The sequence below is a fragment of the Dendrobates tinctorius genome, unplaced genomic scaffold, assembly GCF_039654945.1.
Source record: "Dendrobates tinctorius isolate UK_male_01 unplaced genomic scaffold, ASM3965494v1 ptg000014l, whole genome shotgun sequence".
Lineage (NCBI taxonomy): Eukaryota > Metazoa > Chordata > Amphibia > Anura > Dendrobatidae > Dendrobates > Dendrobates tinctorius.
Genome location: NW_027361682.1, coordinates 14,189,026 through 14,207,684, shown reverse-complemented (window position 1 = coordinate 14,207,684; position 18,659 = coordinate 14,189,026). Strand labels below are relative to the sequence as shown.

The 18,659-nt window shown below is 47.3% G+C and overlaps 1 protein-coding gene across 3 annotated transcripts in view; it reads left to right on the top strand.

The window, feature by feature from the left end:
• Positions 1 to 17,717, top strand: part of FBXW10B (F-box and WD repeat domain containing 10B) — a 58,347-nt gene extending 40,630 nt beyond the window's left edge. Inside the window, exons 10-13 of one of the 3 annotated variants that reach the window (XM_073559632.1) lie at positions 1,912 to 2,070; positions 2,416 to 2,708; positions 15,503 to 15,700; positions 16,757 to 17,717. In XM_073559632.1, the coding sequence (XP_073415733.1) occupies positions 1,912 to 2,070; positions 2,416 to 2,708; positions 15,503 to 15,700; positions 16,757 to 17,631 (1,525 nt within the window). In that variant the 3' untranslated portion in view covers positions 17,632 to 17,717. The remainder of the gene's footprint in view (positions 1 to 1,911; positions 2,071 to 2,415; positions 2,709 to 15,502; positions 15,701 to 16,756) is intronic. The other 2 variants (XM_073559634.1, XM_073559633.1) reach the window with 2 other exon arrangements.
• The last annotated feature ends 942 nt before the right edge of the window (positions 17,718 to 18,659 follow it).

Sequence of the window (18,659 nt, the reverse complement as noted above, 5' to 3'; positions counted from 1 at the left end):
ATTCCCTCAGCCTTTTCCCGAGACCTCTAGGTTTCTGCTTGGCTGGTCTGGGGAACCACCAGGCTCAAGATGGATGCCTGGACCTCCTGCCTTATTATAGACCTCATGTTGGCCATTAATGATGTCTGCTCTTCCCTTATAATTCTTAATATACAGGCCTCACAGAGAGCTTTCAGCCAATTTTTCGGGAGTTTAGACATGCAAATGGGACACTTATTTTTCCCGAACTTCTTACTATCCTTCTTGGCCGCTGACAGGGTGGGTGTCTCTCCGTGCCCCTGGTTCTGCTCTGAGCCTTCTGGCCTGGCTGTCTCCTCCATTGCTGCTAGTAGTGTGACTAACACCTGCACCTACAGTTCAGGATGGCCGACGGTGCATAGCAGAGCCCTCCCCCCTTTTATCTTGTTTTACTTGGTTGATCCTGCTCATCCCCGGCCCGTTAACCGGCGCGCACCGTGACTGTGCCCGGGAGTTCTCTGAGAGGCTGGCACCAATGCTCGATTCCGCGGTTCCTATCCTCAGTGGGACAGGAGAAACACTGAATGGTGGTAAGAAGAGGGACCTTTTAACCGCTCGTTGTTCCTGTCCCAATGAGGATAAGAAGGACGTCCTCCATGGTGCTGTCAGGTGGTGAACTGGAAATTTACTTTCATCTGAAAACAACACCTTTGACCATTGAGCAACAGTCCAGTTCCTTTTCTCCTTCGGGCGTTGTCTATTGGTTATGAATGGCTTGACACAAGGAATTCGACACTTGTTGCCCATGTCCTGGATCCGTCGTTGTGTGGTGGCTCTTGAACCAATAACTCCAGGTGCAGTCCACTCCTTGTGAATCTCCCTCAAATTTTTTGAATGGCCTTTTTCTTAACAATCCTGTCAAGGCTGCAGTTATCCCTGTTGCTTGTGCACCTTTTTCTACCACACTTTTTCCTTCCACTCAACTTTCCATTAATGTGCTTGGATACAGCACTCTGTGAACAGCCAGCTTCTTTAGCAATGACCTTTTGTGGCTTACCCTCCTTACGGAATGTGTCAATGACTGCCTTCTGGACATCTGTCAAGTCAGGAGTCTTCCCCATGATTGTGGAGCCTACGGAATCAGACTAAAGGACCTTTTAAAATGATTAGGAAGCCTTTGCAGGTGTTTTTTTGTTAATTATTCTAATTTACTGAGATAATGCCGTTTTTTTGTTTTCATTGGCTGTAAGCCATAATCATCAACATTAACAGAAATAAACATTTGAAATAGATCACTCTGTTTGTAATGACTTTATATGAGTTTCACTTTTTGTATCAAAAACCGAAATAAATTAACTTTTTGATGATATTCTAATTTAGTGAGAAGCAGCTGTATTAGCACTACCTATAAGATTCAAGAAATTACATAGTTGAACTGTACTTTCATAAGGAAAAACACTTGCAAATAACAGTGATTAACATTGCAATGTCAATTTTTATACAACGAATCTGTGCATACAGCTCTGACATACAAGCTACATGTGCAAGGCTCTGACACACGGACTGGGTTCTGCGGTACAAGCTCCACGCACAGGGCTCTTCTGCGAGTGCTCCACACCCAGGGCTCTTCCGTGAAGGCTCCACACACAGGACTCTTCCACGAAAGCTTCAGGCACAGGGCTCTTCCGCAATGGCTCCACGTCCAGGGCTCTTCCGTGAAGGATCCACACCCAGAGCTCTTGCGCAAAGGCTTCACGCACAGGACCTTTTAACGAAAGTTCCATTCACAGAGCTTTGTTGCAAAGGCTGCATGAACAGCGCTCTGCAGAGAAGGCTCCGTGCACAGCCTCCATGCACAGGGCTCTCTTGTGCATGAGCACTTGTTATGTATTATGATAAATATACCTACACGTGGAAGTTTTAATGTAGACTCTTGACTCCATATTCCTACAGAGAGGTGATGTGTCTGGAGCTGCTCTACCTTAGGGTTATTACAGGATGTGCTGATGGTAAAATCAGAGTATTTAATTTCCTCAATGGCGACTGCCTCCGAGTGATGAGAGCCAATAGCAGAGCAGACCCGGTGGCCGCACTGTGCATTCGTGACAACAGGTAACGACTATATAATACTGCAGTACAAGGTTTCCTTTGGTGGGACATACTCAATTCTTCACATTGAAAACACATTTATTTTTATGGTGAGGGATCCGGAGAAATAGCGATGGAAAGCTTCCCACATGATGATATCTGACACATCGTGGGTTTCTTACGGGTTCTCCGGTTTCCTCCCACACTCCAAAGACATACTGGTAGGGAATCTAGATTGTGAACCTCTTTGGAGACAGTTCCGATAATGTCTGTAAAGAGCTTTGGAATTAATGGCGCTATCTACGTGAGTAAAATAAATAAATATTTTCAACACATTCATATACTTAAACCGCTTTCCCTGAACTCCAGGATGGTGATCAACGTACTGACCAGCATCATGATCTTCCAGTTTGAGGACGTCTCATGGGATTACTCACAAGCATCAGAACGAGTCGATGTCCTCAAAGACAGACAGCGGTTCCAAGAAGCGCCTATCCATGTGAGGCCGTACAGCTATGTGCGGGCCCAAAGAATGAAACGCGTTGGATCCAGCATCAGAAAAATATACCATCAAGAAGAAGATAATGATGGTCTGGAGACAAAGAGCCAGCTATCCCATCATGCACGTAGTCTGTCTGCAAAAAGCATGAAGAGAGCACATGGTAACATGACATAGTAATTTTTTTTAAACACATTAATTGCAATTACAACAGATATAATATACCTGCACGACGACCATCTCCACTGTCCAGGAGACCCATAGCCAAACTATGTCATAACCTCCTTGAATACAAACTAACATGTAAATAATGAATATGTAAATTATTCTACTGATGGTATTTAATCCATCATCCATGTGTGCTGTCTGACAAGTGACAAGTGTGAACTGAATCATATGTAGCAAGTTTTTTTTCATGGTATTTTAATCCATCGCTGCTGTGGTGGTTCTTTCCTTTTTTTCTTTTTTGGTTTCTGCTTTAAAGTGTTCAAAGCAATTTTTTTTTCTTCCTTTCTATCACTGTTTTATGGCCTTGTTCAGCATTGGTTGTTTACCCTGCATAGTAATGCCTGCTCTGGCCTTGTGCTATTGGTTTACTACTGATTGTGACCATTTGTTGCCTGAAGCTAGAAGACATTTCATTTCATATATATTTAGCTCTGGCTGGGATAGCACGCATGCGGGGTCACGCGTGCAACAGATATTAAGTGGAACAGGATAAAGTGCTTGGCAGTTAGACAATGGCAGGATAAAGTGCTTGGCAGTTAGACAATGGCAGTTGGACAGGGCAGGAGACAGGTAAGGTGCATAAGTTTTTCATACAAACATGCTTCTTGGTCAGTCGTACTACATTATGCATTGATCAAATCAATCTGCTGCTTATTTGTTTTTACTTCTGCTTTCTCACAACTCGCCCGCCCTTTAACACATTCTATACACTCTCTCCATATCCACCCCTCCCTTCTCCCCTCTCCCATGTATATCTCTGAGGTTCTACTGACATTTCTTACCCACTCCAAACCATCCAATACCTCCATGCAGCACTCAAAACGTTCATACAAATCATCCCACCACCTGCTCTTTCTGGTTTTTCTCCTTTTACTAGTTGCAGGTGACATCTCCCCCAACCCTGGGCCTCCTTCCACCAGCATACATTACTCTCCTCCAGCTGCATATAGAAACCCTGCTAATCTTAACATTCAGTGCATGCCTTCTCCTTTTGCTTTCCAATGTGCTCTCTGGAATGCACGGTCTGTGTGTAACAAACTAACTTACATTCACGATTTTTTCCTCTCTAATTCCCTTAACCTTCTGGCTATTACAGAAACCTGGATCCAGCATTCAGACACCACCGCTGCTGCCGCTCTCTCGTTTGGTGGGCTGAAATTTTCACATACAGCCAGACCTGAGAACAGACAGGGTGGAGGTGTTGGTTTGCTCCTTTCATCACAATGTGCTTTCTAGGTCATCCCCCCCGGTTTCCTCACTTACATTTCCTTCCTTTGAAGTCCACGCCGTCAGACTCTTTAAGCCCTGCTCCTTACGAGTGGCGGTTGTTTATCGCCCTCCAGGCTCCTCCCGCCAGTTTCTAGACCACTTCGCCACCTGGCTTACTCACTTTCTATCCTGTGACATCCCCACCCTCATCATGGGAGACTTTAACATCCCCATCAATGATCCCCTCTCCTAATCTGCCTCTCATTTTCTTTCTCTAACTTCATTCGGCCTCTCACAGTTTACTAATTCTCCTACTCATGAGGACGGGAATACTCTGGACCTGGTTTTCTCCCATTCCGGCTCGCTGCACGACTTTACTAACTCCCCTCTCCCGCTCTCGGAACAAAACCTTCTTTCCTTCCCTGTCAAGAATTGTCTCCTCACCCGGGACACCCCCACTTACCACACTTATCAGAATACACGTACCATTAATACTCAGCAGCTTAAGGACAATCTCCACACATCTTTAGCCCCCATCTCCTCCCTCTCCTGTCCAGACTTAGCACTGTCACACTTCAATAATACACTGAAGAATGCCCTAGATGAAGCAGCACCTTCTACATGCAGAAAGACCCAACACAGACAACGGCAGCCTTGGCACACTTTAGAGGAGCTCATTACGGTCTCCACCCGAATTGACATTCGCTTCACTGAGCAAGGGCTGGAGCGCTCCAAGTCCCGCCAACGTTTTAAGTTAGCTCCAAATTTTGCTCAGCCTCCTGAGGCCATGGAGGTGTCCCCCACGGGGTCCAGAGTCCGGTCCGCGCGGGTACCTCCAGTCTGCTTCTGTTGGCAAACTGGGCACCTTGCTAACCAGTGACCACAGCGCTCGGGAAACACTCCTGTCTAGTGGTTATTGGAGGGGGCCTACTAGACACCGCGACTTTCTCCTCCAAGCTCTCGTTTAAAGGGGCATTAGAGTTTAATTCTTCCACTCTGATTGTGGTGGTTTGCGTGGACTCTGGGGCGGAGGGCAACTTCATGTCATCTGCCTTCGCTCAACAACACGCAATCCCCCTGGTCCTGCTACCTCAACCAGTCACCATCAGAGTGGTGAATGGGGCGACACTGCCATCGCAACACACCCACCAGACGGCTCCACTGCGACTCTTACTGTCTCCTTCTCATCAGGAGATGCTGTCTCTCCTGGTTATGCCCGAAAGTCTCGACCAGGTCCTCCTAGGGGTTCCCTGGCTACAATCACACTCTCCTCACATAGAGTGGTCTTTGGGAAAAATCCTCGGTTGGAGCAAGTCCTGTGAGGGTAGGTGTCTGAGGGACTGCGTACAGGTCGCAACTTCTGAGGTTCCTGCAGATCTCTCCTCGCTTCCCAAGCCATATCAGCAGTATGCAGACGTTTTCTCCAAGGCAGCAGAAACCCTTCCGCCACACCGCCCTTACGACTGTCCTATTGACCTCTTTCCCGGTGCTGGGCCTCCCCGGGGTCATGTATATCCCCCATCTCTCCCAGAGACAGAGGCCATGTCTCAGTATATCAGGGAGAATCTGGCAAGAGGATTCATTAGGAAGTCGGTGTCTCCGGCGGGAGCGGGATTCTTCTTTGTCCAAAAGAAGAATGGAGAGTTGCATCCATGCATCGATTACAGGGGCCTTAACGCCATAATCGTTAAGAACAAGTATCCTCTGCCCCTGATATCAGAACTGTTTGATAGGCTACGGGGAGCGATAGTGTTTACTAAGCTTGATCTGCGGGGAGCCTATAATCTGATTCGCATCACTGAGGGGGACGAATGAAAGAAGGCTTTTAACACCAGAGAAGGGCACTATGAATACCTGGTAATGCCCTTCGGGCTATGTAATGCTCCTGCCGTCTTCCAAGACTTTTTGAACGACATCTTCCGGGATATGCTTACCACCTCGGTAGTAGTCTATCTGGACGATATTCTCATTTACTCTCCAGACATTGACTCCCACCGGAGAGATGTTCGCAAAGTTTTTGATCTCCTGCGGGCCAACTCTCTTTATGCCAAATTGGAGAAATGTGTGTTTGAGCAGGAGTCTTTGCCTTTCCTGGGCTACATCATCTCTGCCCAGGGTTTGGCCATGGATCCTGCCAAGCTACAGGCAGTGATGGATTGGCAGGAACCCCATTCTCTTAAAGCGGTGCAGCACTTTATGGGGTTCATAAATTACTATCTGCAATTCATCCCCCATTTTTCAACTTTGGTCGTGCCCTTGGTAGCCCTCACCAAGAAGGGTGCAAATCCTAAACTGTGGTCTGAAACTGTCTCCAAGGCCTTTGCCTCCATTAAGTCCCATACGCTAGCGCTCCCATTCTACATCGCCCTGATGTAGATAAGCCCTTCATTCTGGAGGTGGATGCCTCCTCCGTCGGTGCTGGAGCGGTCCTTTTTCAGAAGAACTCGCAAGGTCGGAAGCACCCATGCTTCTTCTTCTCTAAGACCTTCACACCGGCGGAGAGGAATTATTCCATCAGGGACAGGGAGTTGCTAGCAATGAAGCTCGCCTTCTCAGAGTGGAGACACCTCCTGGAGGGGGCTCGCCACCCGTTCCAGGTGTTCACTGACCATAAAAATTTGGTCTATTTACAGACAGCCCAGCGGCTGAATTCTCGCCAGGCCAGATGGTCCTTGTTCTTCTCCCGATTCCATTTCACCCTGCAATTTCTCTCCGGGGAGAAGAACGTCCGGGCCGATGCTCTTTCTCGCTCCGTGGTGTCAGCGGAGGAGGAGGAGCCTTGGCTGATAGTCCCATCGGAGAGCCTGAGGACCGTGGCTCCAGTTGCTCTCGAGTCTGTACCTCCGGGCAAGACTTTTGTCCCTGCCCATCTGCGACCGGAGGTCCTCTCTTGGGCTCATTTGTCCAGGGTGGGTGGCCATTTCGGGATCAAACGGACCTCTGAACTCCTGGCGAGGACGTACTGGTGGCCGCATATGGCCCGCGACGTCAGGGACTATATTCGGGCGTGCGTCTCTTGCGCCCAGAATCGGCCCTCTCGTCAACGGCCCGCTAGGTTACTCTATCCTCTGCCGATTGCGGACAGGCCCTGGGAGATGGTCGGTATGGACTTTGTGGTGGGTCTGCCCAAGTCCAGTGGCAGCACCATCATTTGGGTGGTCACCGATCATTTCTCCAAGATGGTGCATCTGGTACCACTCTCGGCTACCTTTGGCACGGGGCCTGGCAGCGTTGTTTATTAAACATGTTTTCCGCCTGCACGGCATGCCGGATAAGATTGTCAGCGACCGGGGTCCTCAGTTTGCGTCTCAGTTCTGGAGAGAGCTCTGTTCTCTGCTCAGCATTGAGCTAAACCTCTCCTCGGCCTATCATCCCGAGACGAACGGGTTGTGTTGTGAGTTCATTTTCCCCTTCACCATTGAGGTCTGATGAACTCCCTCTTCTGGTGAAGGAAGGTAGTGAGGCTGATTACCAAGCACCTGAGCAGGATGATGATGACTGGGTGACTGGAATTGCTGACTGGATATAAGGCAGCCGATGCCCTTCTGCCTTGCTGGTGATTTCTCAGAGGGATTCTAGGAGACCAGTCTGATTCCTGCTCCTCAAAAGCTAAGTTTTCTTCTCTGCTTTTTGCATTTGTGTTTTGGTTTTGTTTTGCCTTGTTTTTCTGGATTTCTGCCATTCCCTGCTGGGGTGAGCTGAATTCCTTTTTGCTCTGTCTTCAGAAAATACCTGAGTACTGATATAGTCTTTTTGAAGCCTAGCGTCTTCAGGGCTTTTTCCCCTATCAGTCTGTTGGCTCTTGTTTTGATAGGGTTTTGGCGGATTGCAGACAGCAGCTTTTCTATCCTGTCCTATTTAGTTAGCTTGGGCCCCATCATTTGCTCAGCCTATTTTTCTATCTGTGTGAGTGTTTTTTCATTTTTTCACCGTCATTATATGTTGGGGGCTGCCTATTGCTTTGGGGTCTGGTCTGGGGCAGTTTAGATTTCCCTTTCTGTCTTTAGGCTATTTAGTTCTCCGGCTGTGATCGAGGGGTCTAGGGCACCGTAGGAACCCCCCACGGCTATTGCTAGTTGTTGTTGATAGGTTCAGGGGTCTGCAATCCGATAGCTGCCAACTTCTCTGGTTTTCTGGACTTAGCTAGTATTTCTGTTTTTGCCTCCTACGGTGACTCATTCATAACAGAATCACCAGACATACCGCAAATCCTAGGGTACTCAATAGCAGGAAAGAATTGTAAAAAAAAGAAAAAAAAAAGTGTGTATATTTTTTCCTCTATATCTCTGAGGTCGTAGGGGGAATTTTTTTTCTCTCTCAATGGAGATAAAGCAATTGTCTGATCGTGTGGGGCAGCTCGCTGCGGAAGTGAGGGGAATTTCCGCCTACCTTGCTCATTCACATGCTGCTGAACCAAAGATCCCCACTCCTGATGTGTTTTTTGGGGATCGGTCTAAATTTTTGAATTTCAAAAATAATTGTAAATTATTTTTTGCCTTAAAGCCTTACTCGTCAGGGAGCTCCGCGCAGCGGGTTAAAATTGTCATCTCTTTGCTGCGTGGCGATCCCCAGGATTGGGCGTTTTCTTTTAAACCAGATGATCCTATTCTGACTAATGTGAAAGCATTTTTTCAAGCCTTGGGGTTGTTGTATGACGAACCTAATGCTATTGATCAGGCTGAAAAGACCCTGTTGGCATTGAGCCAGGGTCGAGATTCTGCAGAATTATACTGTCAAAAATTCCGAAAGTGGGCGGCCCTTACTACCTGGAATGATAATGCCTTGGCAGCGCTCTTTCGGAAGGGTTTGTCAGAAGCCGTAAAAGATACTATGGTGGGATTTCCTGTTCCCTCTGGTCTTGACGATTCTATGTCATTAGCCATTCAGGTTGATCGGCGTTTGCGTGAACGCAGGACTGCACAAGAGGTGTTGCCACCTGTTGAACAGGTGTCTGAACCTATGCAATGAGTTTTGTCCAGGGAGCAACGTCAGGAGTTCAGAAGGCGTAATAAGCTGTGTTTTTTTTGTGGAGATGCCTCGCATGTTGTTTCTGTCTGTCCTAAATGAGAGAAACGTTTTGCACACACGTTTTCTGTGGGTGGTGTTCAACCTAAGTTTCTTCTGGCAATTACTCTGATCTGCTCCCTGTCCACATTTTCCGCCAAGGCTTTTGTGGATTCAGGAGCAGCCCTGAACCTAATGGACTTGGATTTTGCTAAACGTTGTGGATTTCCGATGACACCTCTGCGGACACCTATCCCTTTGAGGGGGATTGATGCTACTCCTTTGGCGAAAAATAAACCTCAGTTTTGGACCCAGGTGGTAATGCGGGTTGCCCCAGACCATCAAGAAAATTGCAGATTTTTGGTGTTGCATAATTTGAATGATACCATTGTTCTGGGGTTTCCCTGGTTGCAAATTCATAATCCAGTTTTGGATTGGAAATCTGTGTCTGTGGTGAGTTGGGGTTGTCGGTGTGCCCTTAGTGAGGCTCCAGTTTTTTCCATCTCTCCTCAGTCGCATGATGTTCCTGACTATTTGGCGGACTTTTATGATGTATTTAGTGAGAATGAGTCTGTGTCTTTGCCTCCTCATAGGAGTTTCCCAAGGTCCGGCTCTTCAATTTATCTGTACCCGAGCACGAGGCTATGCGATCCTATATTAAGGAGGCGTTGGAGAAGGGTCATATTAGACCATCCTCTTCACCCTTAGGTGCTGGGTTTTTTTTCGTGGCCAAAAAGGATGGTTCATTAAGGCCTTGTATTGATTATCGTGCCCTCAACAAAATTACTATTAAATATCAGTATCCGTTACCCCTGATTTCGGATCTATTCTCCAGAGTTAAAGGTGCTTGCTGGGTTACCAAGCTTGACCTCAGGGGGGCATATAATCTTATCTGCATTAAGCATGGGGATGAATGGAAGACGGCGTTTAATACTCCGGAGGGACATTTTGAGTACCTGGTGATGCCTTTTGGGCTCACTAATGCCCCTTCTGTCTTCCAGTGCTTCATGAATGACATTTTCCAGGACTTTGTGGATAAATTTTTGATTATCTATCTGGATATTTTGATCTTCTCCAAGGATTGGGATTCTCATGTGGAACATGTTCGGACGGTGTTCCGGATCTTGAGGGAGAATTCCCTGTATGTCAAAGGATCGAAATGCCTTTTTGGGGTACAGAGGATTTCATTTTTGGGATTTATTTTGTCTCTGTCAACTATTGAAATGGACCCAGCCAAGGTACAGGCCATTTATGATTGGGTTCAGCCCACTTCTTTGAAGGCCCTCCAGAAGTTTTTGGGTTTTGCTAATTTTTATAGGAAATTTATAGCAAAATTTTCTAGTATTGCCAAGCCATTGACTGATCTGACTAAGAAGGGTGCTGATGTGTTGAAATGGTCTCCGGAGGCTGTTTCTTCCTTTCAGGAGCTGAAGCGAAGATTCACTTCTGCCCCGGTTTTGCGGCAACCTGATGTCTCACTCCCGTTCCAGGTAGAGGTGGACGCTTCTGAGATTGGTGCAGGAGCTGTTTTGTCCCAAAAGGATCCTGTAACATCTAAAATGAATCCCTGTGCTTTCTTTTCCCGAAAGTTCTCTCCATCTGAATGTAACTATGATGTGGGGAATCGGGAACTGTTAGCCATGAAATGGGCATTTGAGGAGTGGAGACATTGGTTGGAGGGAGCTAAACATCAAGTCGTGGTCCTCACTGACCACAAGAATTTGATTTACCTGGAGTCGGCCAAACGCTTGAATCCTAGACAGGCTAGGTGGGCCTTGTTTTTTACACGTTTTGATTTTGTGGTCTCTTTTCTTCCTGGCACTAAGAATGTCAAGCCTGACGCTCTCTCTAGGAGCTTCTTTGCTGATTCTCCTGTGGTGACCAAGCCTGCTACCATCTTAGGCGAAGGGGTAGTTCTTTCTGCCATCTCGCCCGATTTGAGACGTGCTCTGGAAGAGTTCCAGGAGGACAAACCTGAGCGTTGTCCCAGTGGAAAGTTGTATGTTCCTGACCTGTGGAAGAAGAGAGTGATGTCTGAAGTTCATTGCTCTGCATTGGCTGGTCATCCAGGTATTTTTGGTACTAGAGATCTGGTGAGTCGGTCTTTTTGGTGGCCCGCCTTGTCTCGTGATGTCAGGATTTTTGTGCAGTCCTGTGGGACTTGCTCCCGGTCCAAACCTTGTTCTCGCTCTAGTGGGTTGTTGATGCCTTTGCCGGTCCCCAGGAGGCCATGGACCCATATTTCAATGGATTTCATCTCTGATATGCCTGTCTCTCAGAGAATGACTGTTATTTGGGTGATTTGTGATAGGTTCTCTAAGATGGTTCATCTTGTACCACTCCCTAAGTTGCCATCTTCCTCTGAGTTGGTGCCCCTGTTTTTGCAACAAGTGGTTCGCTTGCACGGGATTCCTGAGAACATTGTATCTGACAGAGTTCAGTTTGTGTCTAGATTTTGGAGGACTTTCTGTTCCAAGCTGGGAATTCAGTTGTCCTTCTCCTCTGCTTTTCACCCTCAGACCAATGGGCAGACGGAGAGAACAAACCAGACCTTGGAGTCGTATTTGAGATGTTTTATTTCCGCTGATCAGGATGATTGGGTTTCATTTTTGCCCTTGGCCGAATTTGCTTTAAATAATAGAGCTAGTTCTGCCACTTTGATGTCACCTTTTTTTTGTAACTTTGGGTTTCATCCTCGATTTTCTTCAGGGCAGGTGGAACCTTCTGCCTGCCCAGGTGTTGACACTGTGGTGGAGAGAATGCACCAGATCTGGGACCAAGTGGTGGATAAGTTATCTCTCTCCCAGGAAAAGGCCCAGCAGTTTTCCAACCGACATAGGACCATTGGTCCCCAGTTTAAGGTTGATGATATGGTTTGGTTATCATCAAAAAATATCGCTATGAAGGTGGCTTCTCCTGAGTTTAAGCCTAGATTTATTGGACCTTACAAGATTTTGGAGATTATTATTCCGGTCTCTTTTTGTTTGGCTGTTCCTGTCACATTTAAAATCCATAATGTGTTTCATAAGTCCTTGTTGAAGAGGTTTGTTGAACCAGTTGTTCCTGGGGTGGCACCTCCGGACCCTGTATTGGTTGAAGGTAACATGGAATATGAGGTAGAGAAGATACTGGATTCCCGTCTGGCTAGACGGAGACTCCAGTATTTGGTTAAGTGTAAGGGTTATGGTCAGGAGGATAATTCCTGGGTCTCTGCCTCTGATATTCATGCCAAAAGATTGGTGCGTGCCTTTCATCGGGCTCACCCTGATCGCCCTGGTGGCGTGGATGAGGGTTCGGTGACCCCTCCTCAAGGGGGAGGTACTGTTGTGAGTTCATTTTCCCCTTCACCATTGAGGTCTGATGAACTCCCTCTTCTGGTGAAGGAAGGTAGTGAGGCTGATTACCAAGCACCTGAGCAGGATGATGATCACTGGGTGACTGGAATTGCTGACTGGATATAAGGCAGCCGACGCCCTTCTGCCTTGCTGGTGATTTCTCAGAGGGATTCTAGGAGACCAGTCTAATTCCTGCTCCTCAAAAGCTGGATTTCTGCCATTCCCTGCTGGGGTGAGATGAATTCCTTTTTGCTCTGTCTTCAGAAAATACCTGAGTACTGATATAGTCTTTTTGAAGCCTAGCGTCTTCAGGGCTTTTTCCCCTATCAGTCTGTTAGCTCTTGTTTTGATAGGGTTTTGGCGGATTGCAGACAGCAGCTTTTCTATCCTGTCCTATTTAGTTAGCTTGGGCCCCATCATTTGCTCAGCCTATCTTTCTATCTGTGTGAGGGTTTTTTCATCTTGCTTCACCGTCATTATATGTTGGGGGCTGCCTATTGCTTTGGGGTCTGCTCTGGGGCAGTTTAGATTTCCCTTTCTGTCTTTAGGCTATTTAGTTCTCCGGCTGTGATCGAGGGGTCTAGGGCACCGTAGGAACCCCCCACGGCTACTGCTAGTTGTTGTTGATAGGTTCAGGGGTCTGCAATCCGATAGCTGCCAACTTCTCTGGTTTTCTGGACTTAGCTAGTATTTCTGTTTTTGCCTCCTACGGTGACTCATTCATAACAGGGTTGGTTGAGAGAGCCAACCAGACCCTGGTGACATATCTGCGACATTTTGTCTCGGCCATGCAGGATGATTGGGCATCCTTCCTGCCGTGTGCGGAGTTCGCCTTGAACAACGCTGTGGCCGACTCCACTGGTCAGACCCCATTCCTCTTAAATTACGGCCAGCATCCGCGCGTCCCCGTGTCGTCCACCGACTCAAGGGTGGCAGACTGGGCGGTGGAGGCACATGACATTTGGGATCGCACGCAGGATGCTATCCGGGCCTCCAAGGAGAGAATGAGGTCCTCCGCTGACACTCGCTGGCGCCCGGCTCTGACCTTCACCTCTGGCGACTTAGTGTGACTCTCCGCTGGGAACATCAGGCTGCGGGTGGAATCCGCTAAGTTCGCACCGCGCTATATTGGCCCTTTCAAGGTCCTTGAGCAGATCAACCCTGTGGTCTACCGCCTATCTCTTCCACCACACTTGGCTATCTCGGACACATTTCATGTGTCTCTCATTAAGCCGGTTCACATGTCCTGGTTTTCTGAGCCTTCTGCCGGGACACAAGACCTGTCCTCAGACAAATTTGAGGTCAATGCCATCGTGGGATGCAAGATGATGTGGGGCAAAAAATTTTACTTGGTGGATTGGAAGGGTCATGGTCCAGAGGCTCGGACCTGGGAGCTGGTGGAGAACATCCACGCTCCTTTTCTCATTGCGGAATATGAGCGGAGCGAGGCTCAGAGAGGAGGGGGCCCTAGGAGGGGGGTAATGTTAGGCGTCGGGTTCCTGTCGCTGCACAGCGTGAATCCTGAGCCTTACTTCCGGCGGTCTCCCATTCCTCTCCAGCCGCAGAGGAGGTTGCTCAGCAGACTCGTCAGTCCCGGCGCTCTGCCCATACCAGCTCCGTGGGTTTGCTTGCTGCTGCCACCTCTGGCACAGCTATGGCAATACATGCTGCTCAGCAGCGAGATTCTCCAGGGACTAAGTGCTCATGTCGGACCACTGAGCATGCCCGTGGAGTGATCTCCCATTGGAGATCGAAGGTCACGTGCTCAGGTCCTGCTCGTGTTCGGATTGGCCCATCCGAGAAGCCAGGAAGGTCCCAGACGCTCGCGGCTATAAAAGGTTCGCTTGGCCATGCGCTAGGATAGACTGTATTTTCAGACTATAAGGAGTGAGTGGTGTATGCACGTATGAATGTCTCTGGTGACTGACTCATTATGAACCCTGTTGTGAACTCATTTTCTGGTTTACCTCTGGCTTCTGGTGAGGGTGGTGGAGCTGGCTGTGTTGACAGAGGAGTCGTGAGTTCTTTATCCGGGCTCCCTCTAGTGGTGACAGTAGGTAATGAAGCTGATCTAAATGGCAGAGACCTGCCACCTGAGGAGGAGGACTGAGTGGACATTAGGAGTGTCTGACTGGATTTAACTCCCTAATTTTGTGCTGGTGATTTTCCTGCCCTGAGGTTCTGGTTTCCAGTTCTGTTCCTGCCTTCTCAAGCTAAGTGTGCTCTGCTATTTTTTCACATGAGATTTGGTCTGGTTTACTCAGTTTTTGTGGTCAGCCAGCCCCTGCTGGGGCTGTGCTGAATTTCCAATCTTATGTCTCTGTTTATGCCAGTTTGCTTTTTGTCCCTGATCAGATTGGTCTTTTTTTGCTCTGTCTTCAGAATATATCAGAAAGTGTTGGACATTTTTTGGCAGGGTTTTGTGCGTGATTGAAGACAGCATCTTTCCTTACCTGTCCTTTCTAGTTAGTGTGGGCCCCATCGTTTGCTCAGCATATTTTTCTGTGTTTGTGTTTTCATCTTGTCTCACCGACAATACAGTTTTGGGCTATTGCTTTGGGGTCTGCTCTGGGGCAGTTTAGATTCCCCCTTTTCTTGCTTTAGGCTTATTTAGTTCTCCGGCTGTGACGAGGCGTCTAGGATCATCGTAGGTATGCTCCACGGCTACTGCTAGTTGTGTGGATAGGATCAGGGGTCTGCAATCCGCATAGTTACCAACCTCTCTGGTTTTCTGTGGCTTAGCTTGTTTTTGTTTTTCCTCCTCGGTGACTCATTCATTAAACAGGCTCCGGCATCCATGTTCAGCGGCTGCGCGGCGCTGTGATTCACATTGGGTGATGTAACCCACGTGTGACTGTTTTTACGCCGCTCTATTCTTCCGCCATTTTCTAGCAGCAGTGTACCACCTCTGCACGGTGGACCCCGGGCTACGAACGCACCTACTACTACTTTATAATTTGGTGCGTTCCGTCAGCCCTAACATTGTGTCCCCCCCTTTTCCTTGTAGATTGTAAGCTTGCGAGCAAGGAGCTCACTCCTAATGTCACTGTTTAAATGGTCTTAACTTGTACTGAATTTATTGTCTGTACATGTCCCCGCTTAATTGTAAAGTGCTGCGGAATATGTTGGCGCTATATAAATAAAAATTATTATTATTATAGTCATCTTTATCTTATTGCAGATTTACATACGGAGTCCTTAAAACCAGCCACCTGGCCAGAATTACAGAATTACCGTAGAAGTTTTGCATATATCGATCTGCAACCAGAATTCTACAAGAAACGTCCATCTGCACGTAGACCTTGTACCAGGGGAGGAAATCCAGAGCAGTATAGTAGGGCAAGTCCTGCCCCAGCCATGAAGACAAAGGATGAATCTGGTATTGCAAGCTTATTCAGTATTATAGTAGTTATAGTCTCGTCACACGAGCAGTATTATAGTAGTTATATTCATGCACATAGGGCAGTATTATAATCAGGGCTGTCACCAGGAATTTCAGGGCCCCATAGAGGCAAAATTTTTGGGCCCACTTGAGACTCTTGCCCAGGCTCCATCCCAGCTGCGCCTCATGCCTTGAACCTTCCACAGTCCCATCACCCACTCTTGGAAAAACTCCACTTCTACACCACGTCCTCACCAATCACACATTAACACAGCTTTTGTATAAATACAGTCACACCATGATCAGACCACATAGTAACACCACATAGTGACCAAATAATTCCACATACAAGGAACAAATATCACCACACCATGGTCAGACCACATATTAACACCACATAGTGACTCCACTCTATACCTCCCACTTCCCTAATTATATTTACATGCCCCCTACAACCCAATTAATTCATTGTCATGTCCTCTCTCTCCCACGCCCCCTATTCATTAACTGCTCTTCCCCACCCTCAATTCATAATTGTTTGTTCTCCCCCACACTCAATAAATCAATTACTCTCCCCCACCCTCAATTTATCAATATCTGCTGTCTCCCACCCCCAATTCATCATTTGGTCTCTACACCCTCAATACAGCATCATTTGGTCTCCCCAATACATCATTTACTTCCTCCCACCTTCAATTCATCATTATTTGGTCTACCACCACCCTCAATTCATCATCATTTGGTATCCCCACCTTCAATTCTTCATTTGCTGTCCCACACCTCCAATTCATCATTATATCATTCATTGTGCCCCCGTCCCACACCCTCAATTCATCATCATATGCTCCCCCCACACCCATTTAATTAATTTTATCAAAAAAGGAAAAAAAATCATGCTTAGCTCTTATATGATCCCATGCAGCTGCACTTCAGGTATTCTGGTGAGTGGTACGTGAAGAGGAGGAGAGAGTTCCCCTGAAGCTGAGCTGCTTTGAAGAAATGTGTAGTTCAATAGTAAAATCTATATGCTAATAACTTGTATTTTTACTGTAGATGATGAATCAGGTTATGGATCTCCAGGGCGCAAATCTGCTCTTTCCATAAGTGAGAATGCAGCACTGCAACGTATGAAGCATCGTGGACCCCACACTCCCATGAGCCCCAATCAAATCCTCCTAAAAGTCAGTACTATCCAGAATTTACAGAAGATGAATATGATTAGTTTAAATATGGAGCATAACTGCAGGATCCGTGACGCGTGGGGGATTACACCATCTGGTAATGAACAGAAGACTTTCATCTCGCCTTCCCTTCAAACAGAAAGCATGAGTATTGACCCCCTGACTCTTCTACAGCACTTAAAGTCCTCTGCTGTTCCTACAGACATGAGGATGGTACTAACAACCTTCCACACAAGAAAAGTGGGGCTAAAATTGAACGAGTCTTTGTACGGTCCAGAGATTCACTCCACCATACCTAGACCTACTATTATTCGTCCACAGACCAGCTGTGATTACAGGAAGAAAGGAAAACGTGATGGCATCCTTAGAAGATCCACGTCTGCGTTTGAGGTTGGTGCAAAGAAAATTGGTCTGTACACAAGTTGTGAGTCTGTTCAGCCCATACGAATGATCATGGGACAAAAATCAGAAATAAATATCCCAAAACAAAAAGTACCAGACCAGGTCATTAACATCGACCCGTACAGAGAACGCAGCTGCTTCCAACTCCTTACCGTGAAGCAGCTGAAAGAACTCCAGAAGGAAAAGACGTCACAGCAGAAAGAAGCAAATGCACATGCCCAGGCTGCAAAGAGCAAGGAGAGCAAGAAGGCATGGCTGGAGAAGATAAAAGGGAAAAATATAGACCACTTCACCAAAGTTGGAAAGACTGCTGCTCCAGAATTTGGGGTGGATGTATTTTTATAATCAGAAATGAAAAAAGCCAATTCACAAACCAAAGTCCAATTATTTTGTAAAGGAAACTGTGATTATACGTGTCTGAATAAATGATAAAAAAAATGTTGGTGTGGCTTTCAGAAAACCTAATAATCTGGTGCAGATACAATGGAACACTTGGAGGTATATGTATTGAGAAAACCTTAGGTTACGATCCCACATGCTGGTGAAATCCACACCAGGACATACTTCTGAAAAATCGTAGACTAAGTGCAGTTTTCCCTCACATTTCATCCTTTGAATTGCAAAGAGTGAAACGTGTTGTGACGTACATATTAAAGTAGATATGATGATGCTAAGCCATTTTAAACAATTTTTATTGATTTTTAACATATATATATTGAAGTGTACATTCAAAAGCATTTTCTTAGCTAAGGCCGGTTTCACATTAGCGCTTTTTCAGCGCACGCACGGCCGGGGGTAGCTCCGCCCCCGAGCCAGCTCTCTGCCCGGCGTGCCCGCCCCTTGCTTGTAGCGCCGCCTACTAGCGGACAGCGGCGCCTGCGATCGGCGCACCCTATCTTTAGCATAGGGTGCGCAGATCGTGCGCAGGCCGTGCGCTAGTTGCGCTTTGACCTGCGCTGCGCACTTTTGACGGTGCGCGCCAAAATCCGAAAAGTTTGATTTTGGCGCGCACGGCGCACCGTCAAAAGTGCGCAGCGCAGGTCAAAGCGCAACTAGCGCACGGCCTGCGCACGATCTGCGCACCCTATGCTAAAGATAGGGTGCGCCGATCGCAGGCGCCGCTGTCCGCTAGTAGGCGGCGCTACAAGCAAGGGGCGGGCACGCCGGGCAGAGAGCCGGCTCGGGGGCGGAGCTACCCCCGGCCGTGCGTGCGCTGAAAAAGCGCTAATGTGAAACCGGCCTTACAGATTCTTAATTTCAGTTTTTGATTATCACATCACAATTTGTAGGGTCAAAATACAGAATAAACAACATAAACTCTCACAATGCTAAGCCATTTTGATTTCAATAGGGAAAGACAGAACATTTTTCAC